Source organism: Staurois parvus, unplaced genomic scaffold, assembly GCF_062004578.1.
Source record: "Staurois parvus isolate SC_StPar_1 unplaced genomic scaffold, SC_StPar_1.0 ptg000136l, whole genome shotgun sequence".
In the NCBI taxonomy this organism is placed as follows: Eukaryota; Metazoa; Chordata; class Amphibia; order Anura; family Ranidae; genus Staurois; species Staurois parvus.
Window position 1 is genome coordinate 15,201,317 of NW_028317932.1, and position 25,123 is coordinate 15,226,439.

The 25,123-nt window shown below is 40.2% G+C and overlaps 1 protein-coding gene across 2 annotated transcripts in view; it reads right to left on the reverse strand.

The window, feature by feature from the left end:
* OSBPL3 (oxysterol binding protein like 3) overlaps window positions 1-25,123 on the reverse strand; it is a 298,404-nt gene that overhangs the window by 40,823 nt on the left and 232,458 nt on the right. For both annotated transcript variants that reach the window (XM_089673211.1, XM_089673212.1), the window contains 4 exons: window positions 8,479-8,566; window positions 6,018-6,262; window positions 4,371-4,508; window positions 1,367-1,430 (listed from right to left, as the gene is read on the reverse strand). In XM_089673211.1, the coding sequence (XP_089529337.1) occupies window positions 1,367-1,430; window positions 4,371-4,508; window positions 6,018-6,262; window positions 8,479-8,566 (535 nt within the window). The remainder of the gene's footprint in view (window positions 1-1,366; window positions 1,431-4,370; window positions 4,509-6,017; window positions 6,263-8,478; window positions 8,567-25,123) is intronic.

The window sequence follows — 25,123 nt, forward strand, 5'->3', positions numbered from 1 at the left end:
CCTCTCCACCCCCCAGATAAAACGATTGGACATGGGGGGAGTGGAACACTCATGAAGTCATCCATTTGCCTTTCCCTGCAGGAATCAAGCTTCTAGTGATGGTAGATATGTTAAATTAGGAGGGCTTTGAGATGTGGTAAAGGCTTACAGAGCTTGTCCTTCCTTTCTCAAAACAAATTAGGTGGCTGAAGTACCGTCCTGGTTAAAGTGAGGGTGGCCAGAGAGACTACACTACACTACAAGGGGCACTTCAATGCATTGGTAGGGTCAAATGGACCAGAGGATAGGATACTGTTTAATTGATACCATCTGGGATGGTCAGGAGTCTAAAGCCAGCCATAGATGACTGAGTTATCTATGGGCAGGCTGACAATATTCTTTCCTGTAACCCATGGCCGCCGGAAAGAAAACTGCATTGTCCATGGCTTGCCTTAGGGTGGCACTAGGTCAGGATGCAGAGGGAAAGACCACCCCTCCCCCTTCCTTTCCCAGCTCTATTTAAAATGTGTTTTTGTGTTTTAATTGCTCTTTGTGAAGATGTCCCTTTATTCCTTCACCCAGTCACAGGAGAACAGAAAGTTATGCAAAATCTTCCCTGTAGGGACAATCTTGTCTGTGGTCATAATCCTTCCAAACTCTTATCTAAAGCTACAATAGGGAGTTTTGCATAGAGCACCACTTTAATTTTCATCCAGCAACTAATTCTCTCGTATTTATGTGCCTATGTCAGACAGTTACTACTAAGACTGACACAGCGATTGGGTATTAAAGATCTAAGTGACATCATAGAAGATCCCAAATGGAAGTTTAACATGACAGTTCTTCAGGTGGGGGTTGTAGATCTAAGTAAAATTCTGCAGACATAATTTTCCTAACTATCCTTCACCATGAACCAAATGATAAAATCTGGGAGAAATAAGTATATGAAATTCAGTTCCCCCATTGCGCTAAAGATGTAGCTTGAACTTTACAATTTGGTCGCCAGTAAATCACCTGTGTGTTTATCAGCCTCATTTGAAAAAATAATTCCCTTTATTAAGTGCAGGGACCCATAGGGGAAGATTTACTAAAACTGGTGCACACAGAATCTGGTGCAGCTGTGAATAGTAACCAATTAGCTTCTAGGTTTTACTGTCAAAGGTTAATTTAAAAAGCTGATTGGTTATTATGCACAGCTGCATCAAATTGTTTGCGCATCAGATTTAGTAGATCTCCCGCATAGTATAACATCAGAATCCACTTTGCTGAAGTCAGATCAGTACAATGTGAAATATGGTTGACTGCTGTGGGTTATTGCATCAAGAATTAGATCTCTTTATTACTGTCCATGCTAATGATCATCTTTTGTAGGTATTTATGTAATTACCTTGGTATAACATATATTTGTCAGAATCAGCATGGCAAGCAGATACAGGAGGGTGGTGGCTAACCTGTAAAGAAAACAAAATAGTTCATAACACAGTCTCATTAATCCTAAACCATCAACACCAAAGAAATTACATCACTTGGGCCATTAATAGACAAAAAGTAAGATGCTGTTATAGTTAGTATATTAGGAGCAGCACAGTTGGTGTTATTCTTATATCGAACAAATCATTCTACATTGGCAGCAAAAAGATATTGTACAAACAAAATAAATCATTTCTGTGTATTAGAGCAGGGGTCTCCAAACTTTCTAAACAAAGGGCCAGGACTGTGGCCCCTGGAAGCAGAAAATGTCCCGGCATCAGTTGAAGTAAACAATGCCCCATCTTTGGTGTCAGTGAGAGGAATTGTCCCCCTCGTTGGTGTCATTGGGTGGGAAAAATCATGCCCCATAGTTGGTGTCACTGGGAGGTATTGTATTGGTGTCTTTGGGAGGAACTGTTCGTTGATATCATTGAGAGGAATTGTGCCCCTTCATTGGTGTCAGTGGGGGAAATTATGCCCCATTGTTGGTGTCAGAGGATGAAATACTGCCCCAAGGGCCAGATAAAAGCAGGCAAAGAGCCACATCCGGCCCAAGGTCACAGTTTGAGGACCACTGCATTAGAGCATAAAGCTCCTGTGCTGTGACTCCCAAATTTAGAACAATATCAATTTAATTCATGCAAATATCTCTTGGTGTAAGAACATGGAGGAGTCTAAGCCGGTTACAGTCCTCTTTGCTCCAGCAGCAAATATGAAGATTTTGATCTCACATGCAATGCCCCAGCAGATTTCTGAAAGTATTCTAGTTTGTCCAGTCACATGTAGTATACTCTATGAATGACAAATGTGCAATGATAGATGAACAACAATGAAACTGGCAACAGCATTGGTGCTGCTTACAAGATAGGGTTTCAGGTGTTGGGAGCTTGGCTAGTCTTAGCAAATGGAAGGCTTTAATTAAAGTGTAGCTCATTTGTAACTTAAATTGGTTATAAAGCATTAATCTTTTTACATTTTTGCAATCCCTGCATTAAGGTAAGAAACGTTCCATTAGCAGTATCACTCCTTCACCCCCTTTCTAGTAACCTGAGTCCTCATTTGATCCAGAACTAAGCCCATCTGTAGCAGCTCTCCCAGCTCTCCCAGTGCACAGTGCTCAGCATAAATGAGTACAACCCTTTTGAAAAGTAAGCTTTTAATCAATATCTCAATGAACACTTGAACACTTTCCAAACTTCTGACAAAACTGAGTTTCACAGAACATTGTTTATCTCATTACATGAAAGTAAGGTAATAATATAACTTAGATTACAAAATCTTCACATTTACTCAAATTAGTTGATGCAAAAATACACTCCACAACAAAAATAAATTCATCGAATATCTCCTAGATTGTAAGCTTCAAGAAGCAGGGCCCTCCTATCCCTCTTGTAGTGAACTGTATTGTTGCTGTATTGTCTCCCATTATATTGTAAAGCACTGAGCAAACTGTTGGTGCTATATAAATCCTGTATTATAATAATATTAATAATATTTTGTATGACCTCCATGAGATTTGTAAGGAAAGCACCAAGTTGATTCTGAAAGGAAAGGTTTTCTGACAAATCTGTTGGGGTATACACACACACACACAAACACACACAAACACACACACACACTAGATTGCCAAAAGTATTGGGACGTCTGCCTTTACACGCACATGAACTTTAATGGCATCCCAGTCTTAGTCTGTAGAGTCCAATATTGAGTTGGCCCACCCTTTGCAGCTATAACAGCTTCAACTCTTCTGGGAAGGCTGTCCACAAGGTTTAGGAGTGTGTCTATGGGAATGTTTGAGCAATCTTCCAAAAGTGCATTTGCGAGGTGAGGCACTAATATCGGATGAGAAGGCCTGGCTCGCAGTCTCCGCTCTAATTCATTCCAAAGGTATTCTGTCAGGTTGAGGTCAGGACTCTGTGCAGGCCAGTCAAGTTCCTCCACCCCAAACTCGCTCATCCATGTCTTTATGGACCTTGCTTTGTGCACTGGTGCACAGTCAGTTGGAACAGGAAAGGGCCATCCCCAAACTGTTCCCACAAAGTTGGGAGCATGAAATTGCCCAAAATGTCTTGGTATATTGACGCCTTAAGATTTCCCTTCACTGGAACTAAGGGGCCAAGCCCAACCCCTGAAATATAACCCCACACCATAATCCCCCCCTCCAACAAACTTTACATTTGGCACAACGCAGTCAGGTAAGTACCGTTCTCCTGGTAACCGACAAACCCAGACACGTCCATCGGATTACCAGACAAAGAAGCAAGATTCGTCACTCCAGAGAACACGTCTCCACTGCTCTAGAGTCCAGTGGTGGTGTGCTTTACACCACTGCATTCGATGCTTAGCATTGCATTCGGTGATGTAAGACTTGGATGCAGCTGCTCGGCCATGGAAACCCATTCCATAAAGCTCTCTACACACTGTTGTTGTGCTAATCTGAAGGCCACACAAAGTTTGGAAGTCATTAGCGATTGACTCTACAGACAGTTGGTGACTTCTGCGCAGTTCAGCATGCACTGACACCGCTCTGTCATTTTATGTGGCCTACCACTTCGTGGCTGAGTTGCTGTTGTTCCCAGTTGCTTCCACTTTGTTATAATACCACTAATAGTTGACCATGGAATATTGAGTAGCAAGGAAAATTTCACAGATGGACTTATTGGACAGGTGGCAACCTATAGCTGTACACGCTTGAATTCACTGAGCGTTACCCATTCTTTCACAAATGATTATAGGATAGTCTGCATGCCTAGATGCTTGATTTTATGTACCTGTGGCCATGGAGGTGATATATATATATATTATATATATATATATATATATATACACACACACACACATACACAAACATTATATATTCTTATAGTTGTCAAGCAAATGAAAAGCAGCAATCTGGAAGAATAATAACACTTGCATATTACCTGCTCAGCAATGAACCTGAATCCTCTCTCTTCACTTATACATTCATAAGTCTCTCCAAGCACAGGATTAAATGGCTTGCTACCAGCCCTGTAGAAACTAGGTGCATATGCAGATACTGCAAATGTGGCAATATAAACCTGTTTAAAAAAATAAATTCGGATTTTGCAATTAAAAGCATTACTGTACTCCAACCAAAACATGTTTTTATTTTGGACACAATATGGAAATGTCTTGAGACACAGGCAGTAACAAAAAGCTAAAGAAGGATGCAATCTTCCCATAGTCGAATTAAAGAGTGATCACTGCTGCTGGGGGGGTCTAGACTTACCCCACTTTCAACATTACAAATCACGACAGAAATTACTAATAGGGACATTGTCAGAAATAATTTATCTGCTAATCTAACCATTCAACTTTCTAGAACAAAAATGCTTTATCTGCACTTTAACAAGCTTCCCAGAGATTTTTTCCCCATAAAGAAGGAGCTCTAAAACAAACTGTTGCCTCCCTACCTTCAACTTCTAGATATGTGCAGAAATGTCTCTATGCTTTCAAACACAGCCAGATTTCCTCCTCAACATGTCATAGCCAAGTGGGGTAGAGTCAAACCTCTCTCAGGTTTTTCCCTCAATTACTGAAAGGCTGTAGATAATTCTTTTTTTGTTGGGGGGAGGGGGGGACGACGACTTTGTCTTTGGGCACCCAAGGGAAAAATGTAGGTGGTGCATGCAGTATGCCACAGCACATTGTGGGTGTGGCAACAATTTGGTAACATATGAAACAGTCCTTACTTCCAAAAAATATTCTTTAATTTCTGTGCCTGAGTCTAACAGGAGTGAGGGTTTCCTAATGCACAGAGTGCAATGACAAGAGTGCATAACAGCACAGGTCAGTATAAAAAAAAAGCATTATCTCCCTCCTCAAACCGAAATTCCCCAAACTACAAATCCCCCCACCTCCATTACAGCTACCCCAGTACAGATTCACCTCCCCAAACAATTACATATTTCTCCCCACCAGCACAACTCCCCTTAATACAGATCTCCCCATTACAAATCTTCCCCACCACCAGAACAGTTCTCCCCAGTGCAGATCTCTAAAGTGCAAGCTCTCTTCCCTTCATGAAATCCACTCATTAGACCAGGCAGATCAGAGAATGCTCACCGAGGGAAGTATTCAGCTGTATCATGTGACCAAAGCTATGGAGATGCTGAAGAGACCCTCCCTTTCTTTGAGCTGCTGCCTAAGTTCTGACAGAGGGCAAGAGCGGCAGCGTTTCTGGTGTACCCTCAACCCCCCAATGTCAGTGCAAACTGCAGCGATGTGGGCGTTTGCTTGGACCCCCCCTTCCTCCACACACGCACACACCTATGTCCATGGCTTCCTGCTCTGGTGGCACAAGTAGCAGAGAAAAGGAAGTGAAAAATTCCCCAAAAGAGACACCAACAGCAATTAAAAAAAAAAGTGTCAGAGGTTCTATCCCTTCCCTACTTTGCAAAAGAAAAAAAACCCAGAAAAATAACTTCTGGCTGGAGTCCCCCTTCCTCACTAAATCCAGTTGGATGCTTTTACTAATAACTCCTTTACTTTATAAATCATTTTTTAGAAATGGCTCCTATCCTTTAATAAGATTCTCATTTATATACCATTCTTTCAAATGGGTCCTGAGTGTGAGATGCTTTGTCTAGCAATTCACTATATTCCAGCTCTTCACACAGCCGCTGTAGAGTGTTAAGGGGCTCATTCAGCTGTACTGGCATAGACACTTTAGACAAGTCCTTTCCAATGTTGTTCCGAAGAATGTTCCACAGACTGATATTACTTGTGTTTGGGCACGGAGCAGGAAGACATGTTCGATGCTTTGAAAATCCATCCACCACAGAAGCCCCATCTACAACAGAAGAAATGAGAGATTGGTGAGATGTGGTCTGCCAGTAGAGAAAGCTCAAGTAATATCTGTACTCCAGCACACACAGCTCATTTCCCTGTATCCATGCCCCCCGTAATATCTGTATTTCAGCACCCAGCACACTTCTATGTGTCCAAGCCTTCAGTAATATCTGTACTCCAGAACACATAGCTAACTTCCCTGTATCCAATGCCCTAGTAATATTCATACTGTATCACACACAGCTCACTTCCCTTGTATCCATTTACCTAGTGCCAACTCTTAGATGGCCATTTTAGTGAACACAATATACAGGGATATGGGAAATGGTATTAAACACACGCACACAGGTTCAACTGGTGTCATTATTCAATCTTAGCAATTACTGAACTATGTAATATCTGTTCCCTAGCACAAACACAGCTTACATACCTGTATCTATGTCTCCAGGTATATCTGTATTTTAGCACACAAAGCTTGCTGCCATGTATCTATGCCCCCAGTTTTATTGTTAAAGGGGGCCCTCTGGAACCTCTGAAATGCATTGGATTTCTAAGCGATTATAGTAACCAACAAATGTCATCTGGACTATTAAAGTAGACTGACACTCCCTTATCTAAAAATCTTCAGACATTACCCCGAGAGCCTACCCAGGGATCTCCATTGTACTAAAGAGCCACCTACAAAAAAGCTGATCAGAGCACCCACCTACACCAGGATCCTGGGCTGCACAACCTTGTGTCTCATCTCTCTGTGACACACATTTTCTCATACCTATTACACAAATGCATCATAGTGCTATTGTGCTCTCAAATCCACACGTCTCTGTATCTCCTTTCTGCTTCAGGCAGTGTTACTCAATAATTAAGCTGACTGCATGTAACAATCTGATGGCATTTTGAACACAAGAAAACGGTTTGAAAAATAGTTTGTGAGTTGCATGTACAGCATTAAAGTGGTACTTTATGCCTTAACCTTTCTATGCATGAAGGTCAAAAACCTTCAGTGTGCAGCTCCCCCCCCCCCCGCAGCCTCCCCTAATACCTAAACCTGATCACTATCCAGCGTTGTGCACGAGAGCAGCGGCACTCCCAGGTATCTCTCTCCTCATTGGCTGAGACATAGCAGCGGGAGCCATTGGCTGCCGCTGCTGTCAATCACAGCCTGTGAGGAGGGAGCGGGGGGACGGCCCTGAGTCATCCTCTAAAACGCAGAGGTGGCTCAGGAACGAGCACGCATGAGTGCCCCCAGAGCAAGCAGCTTGGAGGGGTCACAAGCACTGGCAAGGGACCAGAGAAGAGGAATCTTGGAGCTGTCCTGTGCAAAACCATTGCACAGAGCAGGTTAAGTATGTGGTGTTTATTATTTTAGGAAAAAGGAGCCTTTAGAATCAATTTAAGCTGCAATACAATATAATCTTATTGCAGAATCTGAGTGCTCTCCATAAAGCCAGCCATACATGGATCAAAATTCGGCCAGTTTAGCAGTTTTAATAAAACTCCAAAAGAGTTTATCAGAGACCGGACGCATTTCGGACCATGTATGGGCAGGCCGGTTGTACACAAGTTGATCTTTCAATCAATTTGTGTATAACGAGCCTGCTGAAACATTTTATCTTGATCAGTGCCGCCGGCTATAGCTGGCAGTGCTGATGAGTGTACTCTGATGGCGGGGCAATCTCCCCGCAGCCAAAATACACAGGACCGGCAGGAGGGATTCACTCGTCCACAATGAGTGTGTGGATGGGGAAACAATCATTTTTCTTGGCTCAACCAGCAGATTGAACAAAAGAAAATGACTTGTTTATGGCCAGCCTTAGATTCACCAACAGCTATGCAATGCAAAGGTCTAGCCAAGCAATATCTTCAATGTATACCTAATCAAATAGACCTTCAAATACGCAGTCGTTGGTAAGTATAAAAATAAACTGTACAATTGACTGTAATGTAAGAAGAAAGCTTTAAAATGTGTGGAGGTCTAACAAAAATAATCCCAATTTATTAAGTCAATATTTCCTGTATGATCAATTTCTTGTATTTACTTGTATTTGTCATACAGTGACAAATAAGCACATTTTTTTAAGTACTGAATTTCTAACTTATGTAAACTCCAACCACAAAGTAACCACCATGAAATCTTTCAACTGAAAAGACCACAGGAGAGGTAAGGATGACGATTTTTTTCCTACAACTTCTTGTTCACAGGGCACCAAACTGTACCTAGAGATTGTCTTTCAATGTCATTGCTTAGATTATCCTCTGATATGTTATCACTTATATCGCTGACATACGAGTCATCATCTGATACCTGGAAAACAAACAAAATCCATATATTAATGACCAGTGCTGGAGATTAAGTACATTAAGGAAAGTGGAGGCCAGAGTTAATAGAAGGAAAGAAGCCAATGCTTTCCAAAGGCTCATTTCCTCAAGATACATTGTCAATGCTTTCAAAAGGCTCATTTCCTCAAGATACATTGTCAAGCATTTTTTCAGCATTATACAAGCAAGGAAATTACTGTTTTCAGAACGTTCTGTCACATTGTGATGCACTGGAGTAAAATCCTGCATGCTGAATTTTAGCTGCACAGACCTGCAGTTGGTCATTTCAGCCAGATCAAATGTAACCTATGAGAAATGCAACACTTATTAAAGCATGACAACATGCTCTTTAGCAAAGTTCTTGCAGAATTGATCCTTTAGATGAAGAATTTGTACACCAAAAAAGAAAATGAATAAATACTTCCTAATATTGCTACTTGTTGACAAGTCTAAACAGCATTATTTTTATTTCTAACGAAACATAATTAGTGGTAGTGAACTTCTTTTTATACTTTTACCTACAGGTAAGCCTATAATAAAGCTTACCTGTAGGTAAAATGAATATCTCTTAAACAAGAACCGTTTAGAAGAAATGCGCTCTTTTTGAGAGTCCGCACATGCACTCTGAAGGAACAGTATACCTGTGCTGTTCCTTCAGAGCACTGTGCCGTGGTCCGGGACTCCCGCACGCATGCTGGAGCACACAAACCCAGAAGGAAGAACAGGTAAAGATGGAAGCATCTGCAGAAATGACACCGCAATGCTGAAGAGTTTCGTTTTAAGGAAAGTCCTTCATAATGTGCAAGTATGTGATGCATACTAGCACATTATGACATTACCTTGCAGGGGATTTTTTTTTTTTTTTAACCTGCGGTTTACTACCGCTTTAAAGATAAAACTTTATTTTAGTTTTGGATAGAACGGAGAGGGATTAAACACCTGTCAGGTTTTTTTGATGTCTGTGGCCCAGTTAAGGAGATTCACCTCTCTATTTGTCATGTATATGGTTATCGAAAGTGAAAATTTAAACAAAAATTTAAATTTTGGGTTGCACCCAGAACAGCAATAGTGAGCATATTTTCCAATGGCAACACTTATTCTGGTGACCATGGGGACAGCCAGGGATTTCCTCACTTTGAAGGGATTTCCTCTCACTTTCTGTTTTGGTTATCAGACAGGAAGTGAAGTGAAAACTCCACAATGGAGCACAGATGGATAAAAAAAAAATTACAGGGGTTACACCCTTCCCTTAATCTATCCAAAATATGAAGAAAAAAAAGTTTTGCCTAAAGTTCTACTTTAACATGTGTTCAAAAAAACCCAAAACTGAGAACGGAAATTTAGTTATTGAAAAAATTAAGATAGAGGAAAAAGAAGACAATTTTTTTCTTATTAACAGAGACACTGAATGTCTCTTCCAGCTACAAAAAAATTTCCCAGTCTCCTAGCAATTTTGTTTTCTAATGTACGCTGCCTGAGATGCATTTAATACTGTGTACACTCCCAGAATAAGTAAGATTCCAATAGTGGAGCTGGGTACTGGAATAATGTAACTTCTGTACATATGTTATTTTATCAGCGGTCCTCCCATAGACTTGGAGGAAAGAAAGGAACCTCGACTAAGAGAAAATGACAGCAGGGGGAGTGATGAGGGCATCACTGATCTGTCAGTGCTGGAGGAGGGCAAACAGTTCTGCTTTAAGACGTATCAAAACCCGAAAACAAAGATGTAATATATTGCAGCTTACCAGGCTTTTTTCAGGCTACAAACATTTTCAGCAAGTACAGCAAATATCTGTTGATCTTGCCAGAAAAGTATAGTCAATTTCTGGGAGCTGAGATGAAAGCAAAAAGAATCTTCTACCAATCCCCCATGTAATGGAGATGAAGGCAGACAAGTTTGAAGTCCAACCTGTGGGGAAAACAAGGCTGTCCCTTAGATATATTGAAGAAAAAAAGCATACACATGAAGGGAGAGGAAGTGTATTTTTGCACAGGATAACTAGATGAAACTAGTTAAAAAAGAAGGCTGAAAAAGAAAACTAATGCATCCGTTAAATCTAAGGACTGGTAATCTGCAATATATAAAATTTTTGCGTTGAAATGCAGTTTTTAAAATAAGTTCTGTAAATGTCCATTAAATTTCAAAGAATTTATATCAATGTGCCAGCATGGGCTAGAATAGTTGAAGATGAAGGGCAGTGTTTCCTTTATATATGAAGACTAATAACATTCTATTTAAGAAAGTATTCATATAGGGCCAAACTTAAAGTGGAATTCTGGGCTCTGCCCAACTGCTCTGAAAACTGTCCCTTTCCCCTCCTAACACTTATACTTACCAACCTGTGCATATACTCACCTATTTTCAGGCTGCTTTACATAATCTCCCGTGTCAGCCAATGGCTGCCGGAGAGAGGAGAAAATACTCTGACGATGGCTAATAGAGCCTGGAGCAGTGACGTCACCCAAAGGCTTCAATGGTCCATCCATTGTGGGCGCTCCTTCCTCTCCCCTGCAGTGGTGTTGGCTGACAGAGGGTAGCAGGATCATGTGACCGGACTGGAGCAGCCAGAAAATAGGTAAGTAAATGCATCTTTCTTACATAGATTAGGAAGTATAAGTATTAGCATGGGGAGAGGGTACAGTTTTAAGAGTAGTTGGGTAAAGTGCGGAATTCCATTTTAACCACTTCCTGTCCAGCGACGTACTAGGAAGGGTGGAACCAGTTTTTCAAGCCGGTGATTTCAAAGCTGGTAAAAGTAATGCGAGAAGCTAAAGAGCCACTGGATTACTTTTACAGGTGGTGGAAGTAGGTCCCACTCCTATCCTGCCACTACCACCACCGCCTTTACTGGGCACTCCCGAGCTATCAGGGAGTCCAGTAAGGATGCGACCAGCGGCATCTAGCTCCGGGCACACAGTGAGAGGAAACTATGTTGTTTCTACCACTGTGCGACGTAAGAAACCAGAGGTGATGACGATTTTGTCACTTCAGCTCTTTGTTTACCTGGCTGTCACTGGCCAGGGAAGCAGCCGATCAGACTGATCTGTGTCTGATCGGCTGCAATGGAGGGCAGAGGAGAGGTCTCCATAAAGTGGAGCTGTCACGGCCCATGCTGTCACAAGGGATGTTGTTCATTCCTTGTGATAGCAATAAAGTTAATTTAAAAAAATTAAAGAGACAGTGTAAAAATATTTTTTAAATAAAATAAATAAATAATAATAAAAAAAAAAAGTAAAGCACGCTCACGCAAATGTAAATGCACCACACGTGAGGTAGGGCAGCGAATGTCAGAGTAAGAGCAATAATTCTAGATCCAGACCTCCTGTGTAATCCTAAACTGGTAACCTGTAAAGGCTTTTAAAGTGTCACCCATGGAGACACAATTATAAAGTGTGACATGTTTGGTATCTATTTACTCGACGTAACAATCTTTTATAATTTAAAAAAATTGGGCATTATAATGTGTTCTTGTGCATTAAAATTCATTAAATTGCATTTTTCCCCACAAATCTGCATTTGAAAAAACACTGCACAAATACTGTATGACATAAAAATATGCAACACCCAACATTTTATTCTGTAGGGCCTCTGCTAAAAATATATATAATTTTTGGAGGTTCCAAGTAGTTTTGTAGCAAAAAAATGATGTTTTATATATGTAGGAGAGGAATGTCAGAAATGGCCCAGACTGGAAGTGGTTAAACATCATGGAGTCCTAGGCACACACGAAGAGTGATGTCCAACAATGCCATACTTTTGGAAAAACCAAAATGTCATCCTATTTGAAATGCTTCTATTTATACCATACAGTCCAAATTAAAGATGAGGCAATTTCATGTTTCCAAAGCTACAAAGAGTAATGTGACTCCTCAGCTGCCTCTACACCCTCTTCTAAAAGTTTTTTTTTCCCCTTTGTTAGATTAACCAATATATTCATTTTCCAAACATGGCTAGAAAAGGGGAAGAATTATCTAAAAAAAAAAAATACAGACAATTTATACATTTTAAAACTGGATACACGGACACCCTAGGCACAGGGTCATTAGTAACAAAAGATAATAAGTTAGGAGGCGTTTGCTTAACATAATAAAAGTGTCAAAAGAGAGTCCAATACAGTGCGTTACCCCACACCATAAGAGCAAATTAAAGTTCTAAAGGAGGATGCTGGATTGTGCCTAATTTTCCACACCAATCTTCTACACCACTGGTGTTAGGTAATTGAATTCCACACTCACCAGAAAATTTTGACCCCCAGTTAGAATGGTAAAACAGCACTATATTCTCCAAGCCTGTCCTCTCATAGGGTAGATCTCCAGACTTTCCTTCAGTCAACAATGTCTAACAAACAGGCTCAATAAAACAACAGATGTCCATAGAAAACATCTAACTGTAGTATTTATTAAAATCCTTGGCACCAAACAACATGTATTAAGATAACACTCACATGATTAGGTGCCTACAAATCCCGGCACCAGTTGAAACCGCCTTTTTAGATTCATGGAAATGTCACTTTATCTCCTAGACTAGCCAGAGTGCGCGCCAAGCCTCGATCTGGTGGGCCAGATGTGACGTCATATGACCTGGAAGTGAAGGTCCGCGCTTCTACGTACGTTTCACCAAGAAGTGACGATCCGCTCTCTCCGGGAATTATTTATACATACAAAAAGATTGTAATTGGGCAGATACACCAATATGGCTAAAAAGCCATCGATATACTATGGATAGTGAAGTCTGTAAGGTTGTATACAGTGCTGCAGTTCACAAAACCAATAACATAAATCAAATATTATATATATACATACATACACAAGAAAAGACATATGTAAAATGGATGAAACAAATAGAGGAACACACAACTGTATCTCACCAACGAACATCTGAATTTAATTACGTTACAGCTCCCTCCAGTGGTAATCCCACCTTTGTCCATAATAGACCATATCAAAAGGCTGGTATTTAGCTCACTAAACCACAAAAATGTGGAAAGTTCCACAATTACCCGGGGGAGCTAAAGGGACCCCTCCATTATTTACACACAGATCCTATGAGTTCCTCCTAACAGATTGAAATAGTAAGGGGTCATATATCCAATCTGGTTACTTCATCCAAATCACTGAAAATATTTTAAAATGGAAACATTAAAAATTAGATATAAAGTTATAAGAATAAAATATAAAAATATATATTTTAATTTCAAGGGCCTTGACAGCCCTATATTAGTGGCCACAGAATAATATCACAAGAAACATGATCGAAGGGAGACAAGGATTTAATAATCTGTTATGAAACAATTCAAATCTATATAAAAATGTAATCCCATTGGATCCACGGTGTGTAATTTATAAATCCATTGGGTTTCCATTTGGGAAACCTTTCGCATATCCATGTCTCTTCAATGTTTGGAAACCTATCTATTCCCCAAAATTTAAGTAAACTTGGGTCATAGGTGTGTTTCAATCTGAAATGATTGGACACACTGTGTTGACTGAACCTATTTTTAATATTGGTGATACAGTGCCTTGTACCAAGTATTCATACTCCTTGAAATGTTCCACATTTTGTCATGTTACAGCCAAAAACAAATGTATTTTATTGGGGATTATGTGGTAAACCAACACAAAGTGGCACATAATTGTGAAGTGGAAGGAAAATGATAAGTGGTTTTCAAAATATTTTACAAATAAATATCTGAAAAGTGAGAAGTGCATTTGTATTCAGCCCCCACTACGTATGTCAATACTTTGTAGAACCACCTTACGCTGCAATCACAGCTGCAAGTCTTTTTTGGGGATATCTCTATCAGCTTTGCACATCTAGAGAGTGAAATTTTTGCCCATTCTTCTTTGCAAAATAGCTCAAGCTTTGTCAGATTGGATGGGAAGTGTCTGTGAACAGCAATTTTCAAGTCTTGCCACAGATTCTCAGTTGGATTTAAGTCTGGACTTTGACTGGGCCATTCTAACACATTGATATGCTTTGATGTAATTCTAAACCGATCCATTGCAGCTCTGGCCGTATGTTTAGGATCATTGTCCTGCTGGAAGGTGAACCTCCACCCCAGTCTCAAGTCTTTTGCAGACTACCAGGTTTTCTTCTGAGATTGCCCTGTATTTGGCTCCATCCATCTTCCCATCCACTCTGATCAGCTTCCCTGTCCCTGCTGAAGAAAAGCATCCCCACAACATGATGCTGCCACACCGTGTTTTATGGTGGGGATGGTATGTTCACGGTGATGTGCAGTGTTAGTTTTCTACCACATATAGCGTTTTGCTTTTAAGCCAAAAAGTTACATTTTGGTCTCATCTGACCAGAGCACCTTCTTCTACATGTTTCTTGCAAACTGGACTTCTTATGGCTTTCTTTTAACAATGGCTTTCTTCTTGCCACTCTTCCATAAAGGCCAGATTTGTAGAGTGCACGACTAAGAGTTGTCCTGTGGACAGCTTCTCCCACCTGAGCTGTGGATCCCTGCAGCTCCTCCAGAGTTACCATGGGCCTCTTGGCTGCTTCTCTGATTACTGCTCTTCTTGCCCAGTCTGTCAGTTTAGGTGGATGGCCATGTCTTGGTAGGTTTGCAGTTGTGCCACACTCTTTCCATTTTTGGATGATGGATAAAACAGTGCTCCGTTAGATGTTCAAAACTTGGGATATTTTTTTATAATGTAACCCTGCTATAAAATTATCCACAATGTTATCATTGACCTGTCTTGTGTGTGTTCCTTGGCCTTCATGATGCTGTTTGTTCACTTATGATCACTAATGTTCCCTAACAAATATACAGAACATCTGTATTTATACTGAGATTCAATTACACACACTATTTACTAATTAGGCGACTTCTGAAGGCAAATGGTACCACTAGATTTTAGTTAGAGGTATCAGAGTAAAGGGGGCTGAATACAAATGCACGCTACTCTTTTCAGATAATAATTTGTAAACAATTTGGAAAACCATTTATCATTTTCTTTCCACTTCACAATCATGTGCCACTTAGTGTTGGTCTATCACATAAAATACCAATAAAATACATTTACGTTTTTGGTTGCAACATGACAAAATGTTAAAAATTTCAAGGGGTATGAATACTTTTTCAAAGCACTCTATGTTCACCAATTCTGGTAGAAAGTTTCCTAGTAGTCCTTCCAATGTACTGTAATTTACAAGGGCATGTTAGCAAATACATGACGTAACCTGGAATCGAATCATAACTGGTACATTTAGTAATGTCCTACCTTTTTTCCGTTACCTCGGATACAACATAATCTGTTTTTTTTTCTGTTTATCCCCAGTTAATCTACAAGCTTTACACCTTTTGCATCTAAAAAATTCTGTAGCATCCAAGAATGTGGGGGGCCTCTTGAGCAGATCTACCACATTACTGGAAAGAATATTCCTCAGTTCTGGGGCCCTCCTGTAAATTAACTGAGGTCTTTTAGGGAGAATTTGTTTAAGTGTCTGATCTTTCAACAAGATGAGCCAATACCTACAGATACCTTTTCATCCTGTTATGAACGCTGTATTGAGATTACTAACCTTTCTGGGTTTGGGTACCAGAAGTTTATCCCAATCCATGTTCATAACCAAATGGCACGTCCTTTCTAATTCCGATTTTTTATATACCCTTTTTCCTGAAATCTAATTAACAATTTATTGGACTGTGACATGTAATCCACATTATTGTTGCAGTTGCGTCTAATTCTCATAAACTGGCCTTTTGATATGGGCCTCACCCACCCTGAATGATGGCAGCTTCTGACACAACTGTACCCATTTCTGTCAGTTTCCTCAAAGTGGGTTCTAGTGCCCAAACCAGTCTCATGTTTAAGAATTTACAAATCTAAAAACTGTATTACTTGCTCACTACTTGAATTTAATCCCATACTGCTAAGAATTCATATGTTCCAAGAGGATATCTAATTCTTGCTGCTTATCTTCCCAAATCATAAATATGCCGTCAATATATCTTTGATACATTCTTAATTGGGCCAATCGTGAGGTGTAAATCTCCTCTTCCTCCCACTTATTAAGAAAGATATTGGTGATGCAACGAGAATATCTTGCCCCCATGGCCACCCCTTTAATTTGATTGAAGAATTCCCCATCATACCAAAAATAATTATTGGTCATAGCCATCTCTAGGGCTTCTAAAATGAATTTAATCTGGGGTAGTTTTAAATCCGAATATTTTTGTAATGCCCATTCAGCTGCATTTAGGGCATAAGATTGCTTTATATTGCTATATAGGAATTCGACATCTACCGTGACTAATAATGTCTGATCAGTGATGTCAATCCCTTTCAACAAATGAATAAGATCTCTACTATCATTGAGGTAAGCCTTTCCCTTCATAGCCAAGGGCTGTAAAAAGTAATTTAAATATTCTCCCACTTGGAATATAGTGAATTGATGCCACTTATAATAGGCCTACTGGGGTTTTTTTTTTATTTTTGTGAATTTTTGGAACATGGTAGCTGACCAGTATCTTAGCGTTTGTTTATGTTAAATATTTAGCCTCTTTTTTTCTTTAGGATCCCTTCTTGAGTCCTCCTCTTAACTAGTTTTTCCAACATTCCTTTCAACTTATAAGTGGTATCTCATCCCAATTTTCTATAAGTGCTAGTGTCCTGCACTATCCGTTGCATCTCCCTTACATAATCTTCCTTGTACATAATAACCAACCCCCAAGCCTTTATCGGCAGGTCTACCTACTATGTTCTTATTATTTTCTAGTGATTTGATCGCTTCCCATATAGATTTAGAGCTCCTTCATTCTTTCTTATAGGGGATATTCTGTATATCCTCCTAGATCATATTTTTGAAGACTTCAATAAATTGATAAGTAGTTTTAGGATCAAAACCAGATTTGTTTTTAAGCGCTGTATGTGCAAACCCATCAGTAGTAATTGTATCTCCCTTCTGTGGTTTTTCTGCAAAAAAAATTTTCAGGTTAAGTTTTCTAACTAATTTTTCTATATCTATAGAAGTCTCAAATTTATCCAAAATTGTACCCAGAGCATAATTGAGACACTTTGAGACATAATTGAGACTGAATATTGGTAAGATTAAAGATACCCGATTCTAAGTTTCTCTTTTTCTTTCTCCCCCCTCTAAATCCTCTCCTCCACTTTGGCCTTGCTGTGTATAAATAACGGAGGGGTCCCTTTAGCTCCCCTGCTAAATTGTGGAACTTTCCTCCTCCCACCCCCCCTTTTTATGATCCATTATTCCACATTTTTGTTGTTTAGTGAGCTAAATCCCACCCTTTTTACATGGTCTGTTATGAACAGAGGTGGGAATACCACTGGAGGGAGAAGTAACCTAATTAAATTCAGATGTTCGTGAGATACAGTTGTACGTTCCTCTATTTGTTGCATCCATTTTACATTTGTATTTTCTTGTATATATATGTTTGATTTATATTATTGGTTTTGTGAACCGCAGCAGTTTATACAGCCGTACAGACTTCGCTATCGACACAATATCATTGGCTTTTTAGTGGCCGCCATATTGGTGTAGCTGCCCAATCACAATCATTTTGTATGCATAAATAATTCCCAGAGAGGGCAGATCGTCACTTCCACCAGGTGAAACGTACGTAGAAGCGTGGACCGTCACTTCCGGGTCCTATGATGTCACATCAGGCCAGCCAGATCGAGGCTTGGAGCGCACATCGGATAGTTTAAGAAATGCGGTGACATTTCCATGAATCTAAAAAGGCTGTATCAACTTTATCAACCGGGATTTGTAGGCACCTGATCATGTGTTATTTTAATTTATGTTGTTTGGTAGCAAGGATTTTAATAAATACTACTTAGATGTTTTCTATGGACATCTGTTGTTTTATTGAGCCTGTTTGTTAGACGTTGTTGATTGAAGGAAAGTCTGGAGATCTACCCCATGAGAGGACAGGCTTGGAGAATATGGCACTGTTTGACCATCCTAACGGGGGTCAAAATTTTCTGGTGAGTGTGGAATTCAATTACCTAACACCAGTGGTGTAGAAGATTGGTGTGGAAAATTAGGCACTATCCAGCATCCTCCTTTAGGACTTTCATTTGCTCCTATGGTGTGGGGTAACACACCGTATTGGACTCTCTTTTGACACTTTTATTATGTTACTAAAGCACCTCCTATCTTATTATCTTTTGGTACCGAATTTGTGTGCATACACTTATTAGGGGCAGCTGCTATTATATATATTAGCCAATGTTAATAGTTGGTTAGCACAGTCACTATTATTATTCTATGTCTTGCCATTAGAAGGCGTCACTTCTATTGATTATTTGTTACATGCCCATTAGTGCCTTCTAATAAATACAGCGCAAAGTTGTGCAATATAATAATTATGTAATATCCATAGCACATACTGTATATAAACATCCCCACAATAAGATGTTTCCATTACAACAGAACTAACCCAGACAATAAGAAAATTACAAGAAAGGGAACCCAGCACAGTTTTCTTTGGCCATATTATAGATTATGCAATTGACAACCTGCTTGCAACTATATAAATTAGGGCTTGACAAATCCCAAGCACCAGGTCATCACGGTGACCAGAAACCAGGTCTTGCACCTGGGACCCCGCCAGCACATCTACCACTGGCACCAGGTGCAGCAAATCCTGTTGCATGGCGTGGGGACAATGACAGACCCGCATGACAGGTTGGGGGTGGAGGGGTGTCCTCTGTATAATGTGCGGCCTAGAGGGGAGAGCTCCATCTACAGGAGGGGAGGTCATTGCCTGCACAGCCCGCACACAGCTACTCCAACCAGACAGGGGCTGCAGGTGATTGGCTGCTCTGGGCAACGGTGACATTTAGACTAGCAGATCCTCCACAACACCTATCCCAGTAATAGGGCTCCGATCTGTATTGTATGGGGGCACAGGAGGCCAGCTGAGGCTGCTTAGAATTAATGCTGAGGAAGGTGTCCACTTCTAATCACCAACTAATAATAATAAACTGATCTATGTACTGATGTACTGATCTGGTATTATGCTTGCTGAAATGTGTTAATTTATTAGTTTTTTTATATTTACTGCTTTGTAAAGAACATTTCTTTGACCTATTGACCTATACAACACTGCCAGTAGGTTACCCTATAGGGAGTCGCCAGTAGGTTACCCCAGGGCTTGACAAATCCTAGGCACCAGGTCGTCCAGGTGACCAGAAACGGCATCCCGCCAGCACTAGTAACGAGCAACTTCCACCGCCCAAGCAGATAGCTCCTTTTTGAATGCCCTCACACCACCCGCCACCAGGGAGCTCGTCACACAGCATATCCCTTCCCTGTACAGGCCAGAAATCTCTATCACTATCTGGTCACATGATGCCAGCTTTCCTCTGTGTGTAAGCATGTGCCCGACTAGCAAGTTGGGTATGGAGGGGTATCTTGTGTTTTTAGGGGGGTGCAGAGGAGTGCACTGTGGTGTCATGGTGGAGCAGAGGGGTAACCTAGCAAAGAGGTGAGCAGAGTCCAAACCACATAGCATGCCACACACAACACACACCAAAAACCCCAGCCCCAACAACCCCAAGAGTCAAATCCTCCCACCCCAAGAGCCCCAAATGGACATGCATCCCCTGAAACCACCCAGTGAGAAAGCCGTCCCACCCAGCAGCATGCCCAGCTCCAGTCCCCTCCATGTGCAAATCCAAGATCTGCCCCTTCTGCCCCCGAAAACAGCCTTGCTAGTCAAAAAAAACTGGCTCCTAACTTTTTTAGCTGGCTCCTAGATTCAAAGCAAATTTGTCAAGCCCTGATATAAATAATATTTTAAGAATAGAGTTCACATACAGAATCTATATATTGGATGCTTTACAGAAAAAATATATAGAAATCCCCCTGCGCTCCACAGAACCTAGTGAGTAAGCTGCTATCACCTATTCTCTATACCCCAAGATATGTGAAACAAATTATATAAGTGGTGAAGCGCTCAACTAAAATAATCAAAAAACTAGTGCAATAACCCCTTTATAAATATACACTGGTGAAAAAGGTGATAAATGATACCTCTTATACAAATAGTACAATAATAACTAGTGCAATATCCTCATCACTGTATATTACATCCCTAGTGGTGTAGTGATTATTACTTAAACTGTGCAAAAAAAGTACTCAAATACAAATAATCAGACCGATTTAAATAAAAAACAAATAGGATGGTGATGCCACACTGTGCAAAAACATAACAAGTGTTCAAATCATATCACTCCATGCTGCAATAGTGCTCTTCGTGAAATCTTGACGTGACTCCCCTCAATGATAGCCAAAATGCCCCCTCACCTTCCACATTCGACCCTTGCGGGTCACAGAGCTTTTTCTATATATATAATTGCCAGATTTATTCTCCTCCACTGCCTCCACCGACCATGATCCTCCTCCAGGCAGTAAGTAATACTCCAAAAGCTCCCCTCATAAAACGGACTCTGCCAGATATAATTCTCCTCCACTGCCTTCACCGCTCAAAATCCTCCTCCAGGCAGTCAATTACACTCCAGAGGAAGGGGCTGCAGCTGATCTGAGCTGATCTTTTTGTAGCCTTCACCTTTCTTGTGTAACAAAATGATTTTCTCTTTCTCAGGCCTTGTGCCATTTATCTTCCATGTGGTGCCATTGCTATATTTTCATTCTGTCAGCAATGGCACCACATGGAAGATAAATGGCACAAGGCCTGAGAAAGAGAAAATCATTTTGTTACACAAGAAAGGTGAAGGCTACAAAAAGATCAGCTCAGATCAGCTGCAGCCCCTTCCTCTGGAGTGTAATTGACTGCCTGGAGGAGGATTTTGAGCGGTGAAGGCAGTGGAGGAGAATTATATCTGGCAGAGTCCGTTTTATGAGGGGAGCTTTTGGAGTATTACTTACTGCCTGGAGGAGGATCATGGTCGGTGGAGGCAGTGGAGGAGAATAAATCTGGCAATTATATATATAGAAAAAGCTCTGTGACCCGCAAGGGTCGAATGTGGAAGGTGAGGGGGCATTTTGGCTATCATTGAGGGGAGTCACGTCAAGATTTCACGAAGAGCACTATTGCAGCATGGAGTGATATGATTTGAACACTTGTTATGTTTTTGCACAGTGTGGCATCACCATCCTATTTGTTTTTTATTTAAATCGGTCTGATTATTTGTATTTGAGTACTTTTTTTGCACAGTTTAAGTAATAATCACTACACCACTAGGGATGTAATATACAGTGATGAGGATATTGCACTAGTTATTATTGTACTATTTGTATAAGAGGTATCATTTATCACCTTTTTCACCAGTGTATATTTATAAAGGGGTTATTGCACTAGTTTTTTGATTATTTTAGTTGAGCGCTTCACCACTTATATAATTTATATATTGGATGCTACTGTCATTGTATTTAGCAAAACTGGTCATGTCATTTGTTGTTGATAAGTGTTCTTACATGGCAAGACCACTTCCTGTTATCTCACATATATATTCTTATTATTATAGCCAAATTTACCACCCTAACTCCTCCCACAGTTTTTACACTACATAGATAGTAATATACCGAAACGTGCGGATTGTTCCCGATTGGTGTGCTATTACTTTGTGGAATGTTTCGCCGAATGGTTCATGAAATATTGGCGTTTTTGTGGTGAAATTGGTCCCATAGGAATGAATGGTGGAATGTTCAAAACTAGAGTAGGCGCTGACAAAAGCTAGAGTGTGAGATGAAAAATCAGGACATGATTTCTAAACTGCCATCACTCCCTCATTTTCAAGCCCACCTACACAAATCTTATATCAAAACGTTTAGCTATCCTTGCTGCCACTAAAAATGTCCACGGCTAAGCAATAGTCCTGATAGTTTTCACAATATGACCATTTGTTTGCAACTCACGCCGCCCATTGACATTCATTGAAACTCCACTCTAGCCACCTCAAATTGGAAGGGCAATTTCTAAACTGCGACTGTGCCTTCATTTTAAATATTTCAGAGACAAACTATGCATCAAAATGTAGGTCTGGGTCTTGTGATTCTTGTAGGATTTATAATTTTTAAACTACAACCGTTTGAAGATGGCAACCGCCAGTGAAGTGAGCAAGTTGGAGCAGTTTGTTTTTAACCGCTCTTCTCTGCCCTTGCTGTAGAGTGAGTTGCCATAGGAACCCAGGTGTGTGAGCAGGCAGCAGAGTGACAAAAGCTAGAGTGTGAGCTGAAAAATCAGGACATGATTTCTAAACTGCCACCACTCCCTCATTTTCAAGCCCTATACTACTGGTGGAGGCAAGAACACTTCACACAATTTCCCCAGAAACTCGATTGTATTTGCTCTGCTCAGATTTGACTAATCTGTCCAGAAAGAAGACAACATTTCAAATTAAAATTCAAGTTAAATTTTCCACTGTGACCTGATCTTCTTTCCTAATTGCAGAAATAATAAACAGAGACCCCAGGCACATTCATTAACTGCTGTCCTGGTCTTACATTTTTTTTTATTTCAGAGAGTACATAATCTCCCTGTTACAGAAAACACAATTTAACACCAGAAGTCAACACCTAACCTTAAGTAGAAGTCAAGGCAAATATTTATATATATAATAACCCGTCAGTTTTCTTTTCTTTGCCAAATATGTGCCCAATTGGGGATATTTACCTTCACTGTCTGTCCAATGACTAAAACAGGAAGTGAGAGGAAATTCCTCCAAAGTGGGGGTAAACCCTGGTTGTCACCAGAACTAGTGTCCCCATTGGAAGATTTCCCCTATATGCTTGTGCTGGTAACAACCCAAAATTTTGGATTTTCTGCATTTTCAATGAGAGCGGTAACCATGACAATCTCCCTAATGGGGGCACAGACAGCAATGATAACCTGACAGGTGTTCTTTTCCATCTCCACTCTGTCCAAAACAAAAAAAAAAAGTTTTGCTTTAGTTATATTTTAGTGGCTCGCTCACACATGTCCATTGAGCTATGTTCTGCATAGATTAAAGTAGAACTATAGGCAAAACTCTTTTTTCATTTTGGATAGAGTAAGGAGGGGTTACAACTAATGTTGGTTTATTTTTTGCCATCTGCGTCCCATTGGGGAGATTTACCTCCACTTCCGGTTCCATAGTTGCAACAGGAAGTGAGAGGAAATCACTGCAAATTAAAGGAATTCCTTGGGGACCCCCAGGTCCCCACTGGAAATTTTCCCCTCTAATACATTTCTGGGAACAACCCAAATTTGGGATTTTCTCTTACTTTCACGCTTGATGATAATGGTAAACAGGACAAACAGAGAGGGTGAATCTCCCTGACGGGGACACAGACAGCAATAAAAACCTAATAGGTGTTATATCCATCTCCACTCCATCCAAAAAAAAAAAAATAAGTTTTGCCTTTAGTCATACTTTATTGCAGGCTCAACACAGGGGCACTGTCTAAAATTATTATTTTCTAAATGCCCTGTTCATGCCATAATGCAGTGTTAAACCGCAGTCTGCAGCATTAAAATGCAACATGTCTGCATTTTTATCAAAAACAACTCACTGAACCACAGCACACCACAAGACCAAAACTTGAACAAATTGTCATCTTTCTATCTTGAATAAATGTCATCATACTATTCGTTTTTTTATTTTTATTTTATTGACACTTCAATAAAATAAAAATATAACAACAAATAGTATGATGCATTGTAACAACACATCACACCGCCATTCAGTGCCCCTACACAACTTACACCAGTGCACACTCTATTTAGCATGCAGGATGAAGTAAAAAGCCCTAAGTCAGCATCTGTAGGCCTTTTTAATAAGAAACTGCAAGAAGCAAGGCTCAAACTACAGTACCCTTAAAAGTTTATTAGGATCTGCCTTGTAATGGTTTGACTTAAGACAGTAATGTATCTTGTGTGGAGTCAGGTACTATATTGTACACTTAACATGTGGTAAAATGCTATTTGATATAACAGTACAAAACTCTAAGGTGAATGACCCACTACTATCATTACACCATTACAAGCAGCCCAATGGCTTCCTCTCTGTCAACACTTGTTCAGTGCTGTCATGCAGTGCCCCATAGAAAATAGATTGTTGCACCCCCACCCGGTGCCTCCTGATGCCTTCCCAGGCTCTCCCATTCCACCGGGAAGCCTGGGACCGAAGTTAGTGGTTCTACTGGCTTACCACAGAGATAACAGAAGACAAGAATTTCCCTGATCATCTCTATGGTCTAAAAAAACAGACAAAAATAAAACTTCTGGTATTACTCAGATTTAAACAAGTCTTGTGGAAGCATCTGATCAAATTGATCACGGTTTAATCAGATGCTTCTAAGGGCAGAGGAGCAATCTGGGGTCTAATAGACCCCAGATGTCTCATTAAAAAGGACCTGTCACAACCAATGTTGTTCATTCCTTGTGATAGCAATAAAGTTGTTCATAAAGAAAAAATAGAGTGGCAATGTAAAAAAAAACATTTAAATAAATTTAAAAGAAGAATGTAAAATTCCTTCACAGCGATGTGAAAGACTCATTGCCAGTTATCGCAAATGCTTTTTTGCAGTTGTTGCCGCCAAGGATGGCACAACCAG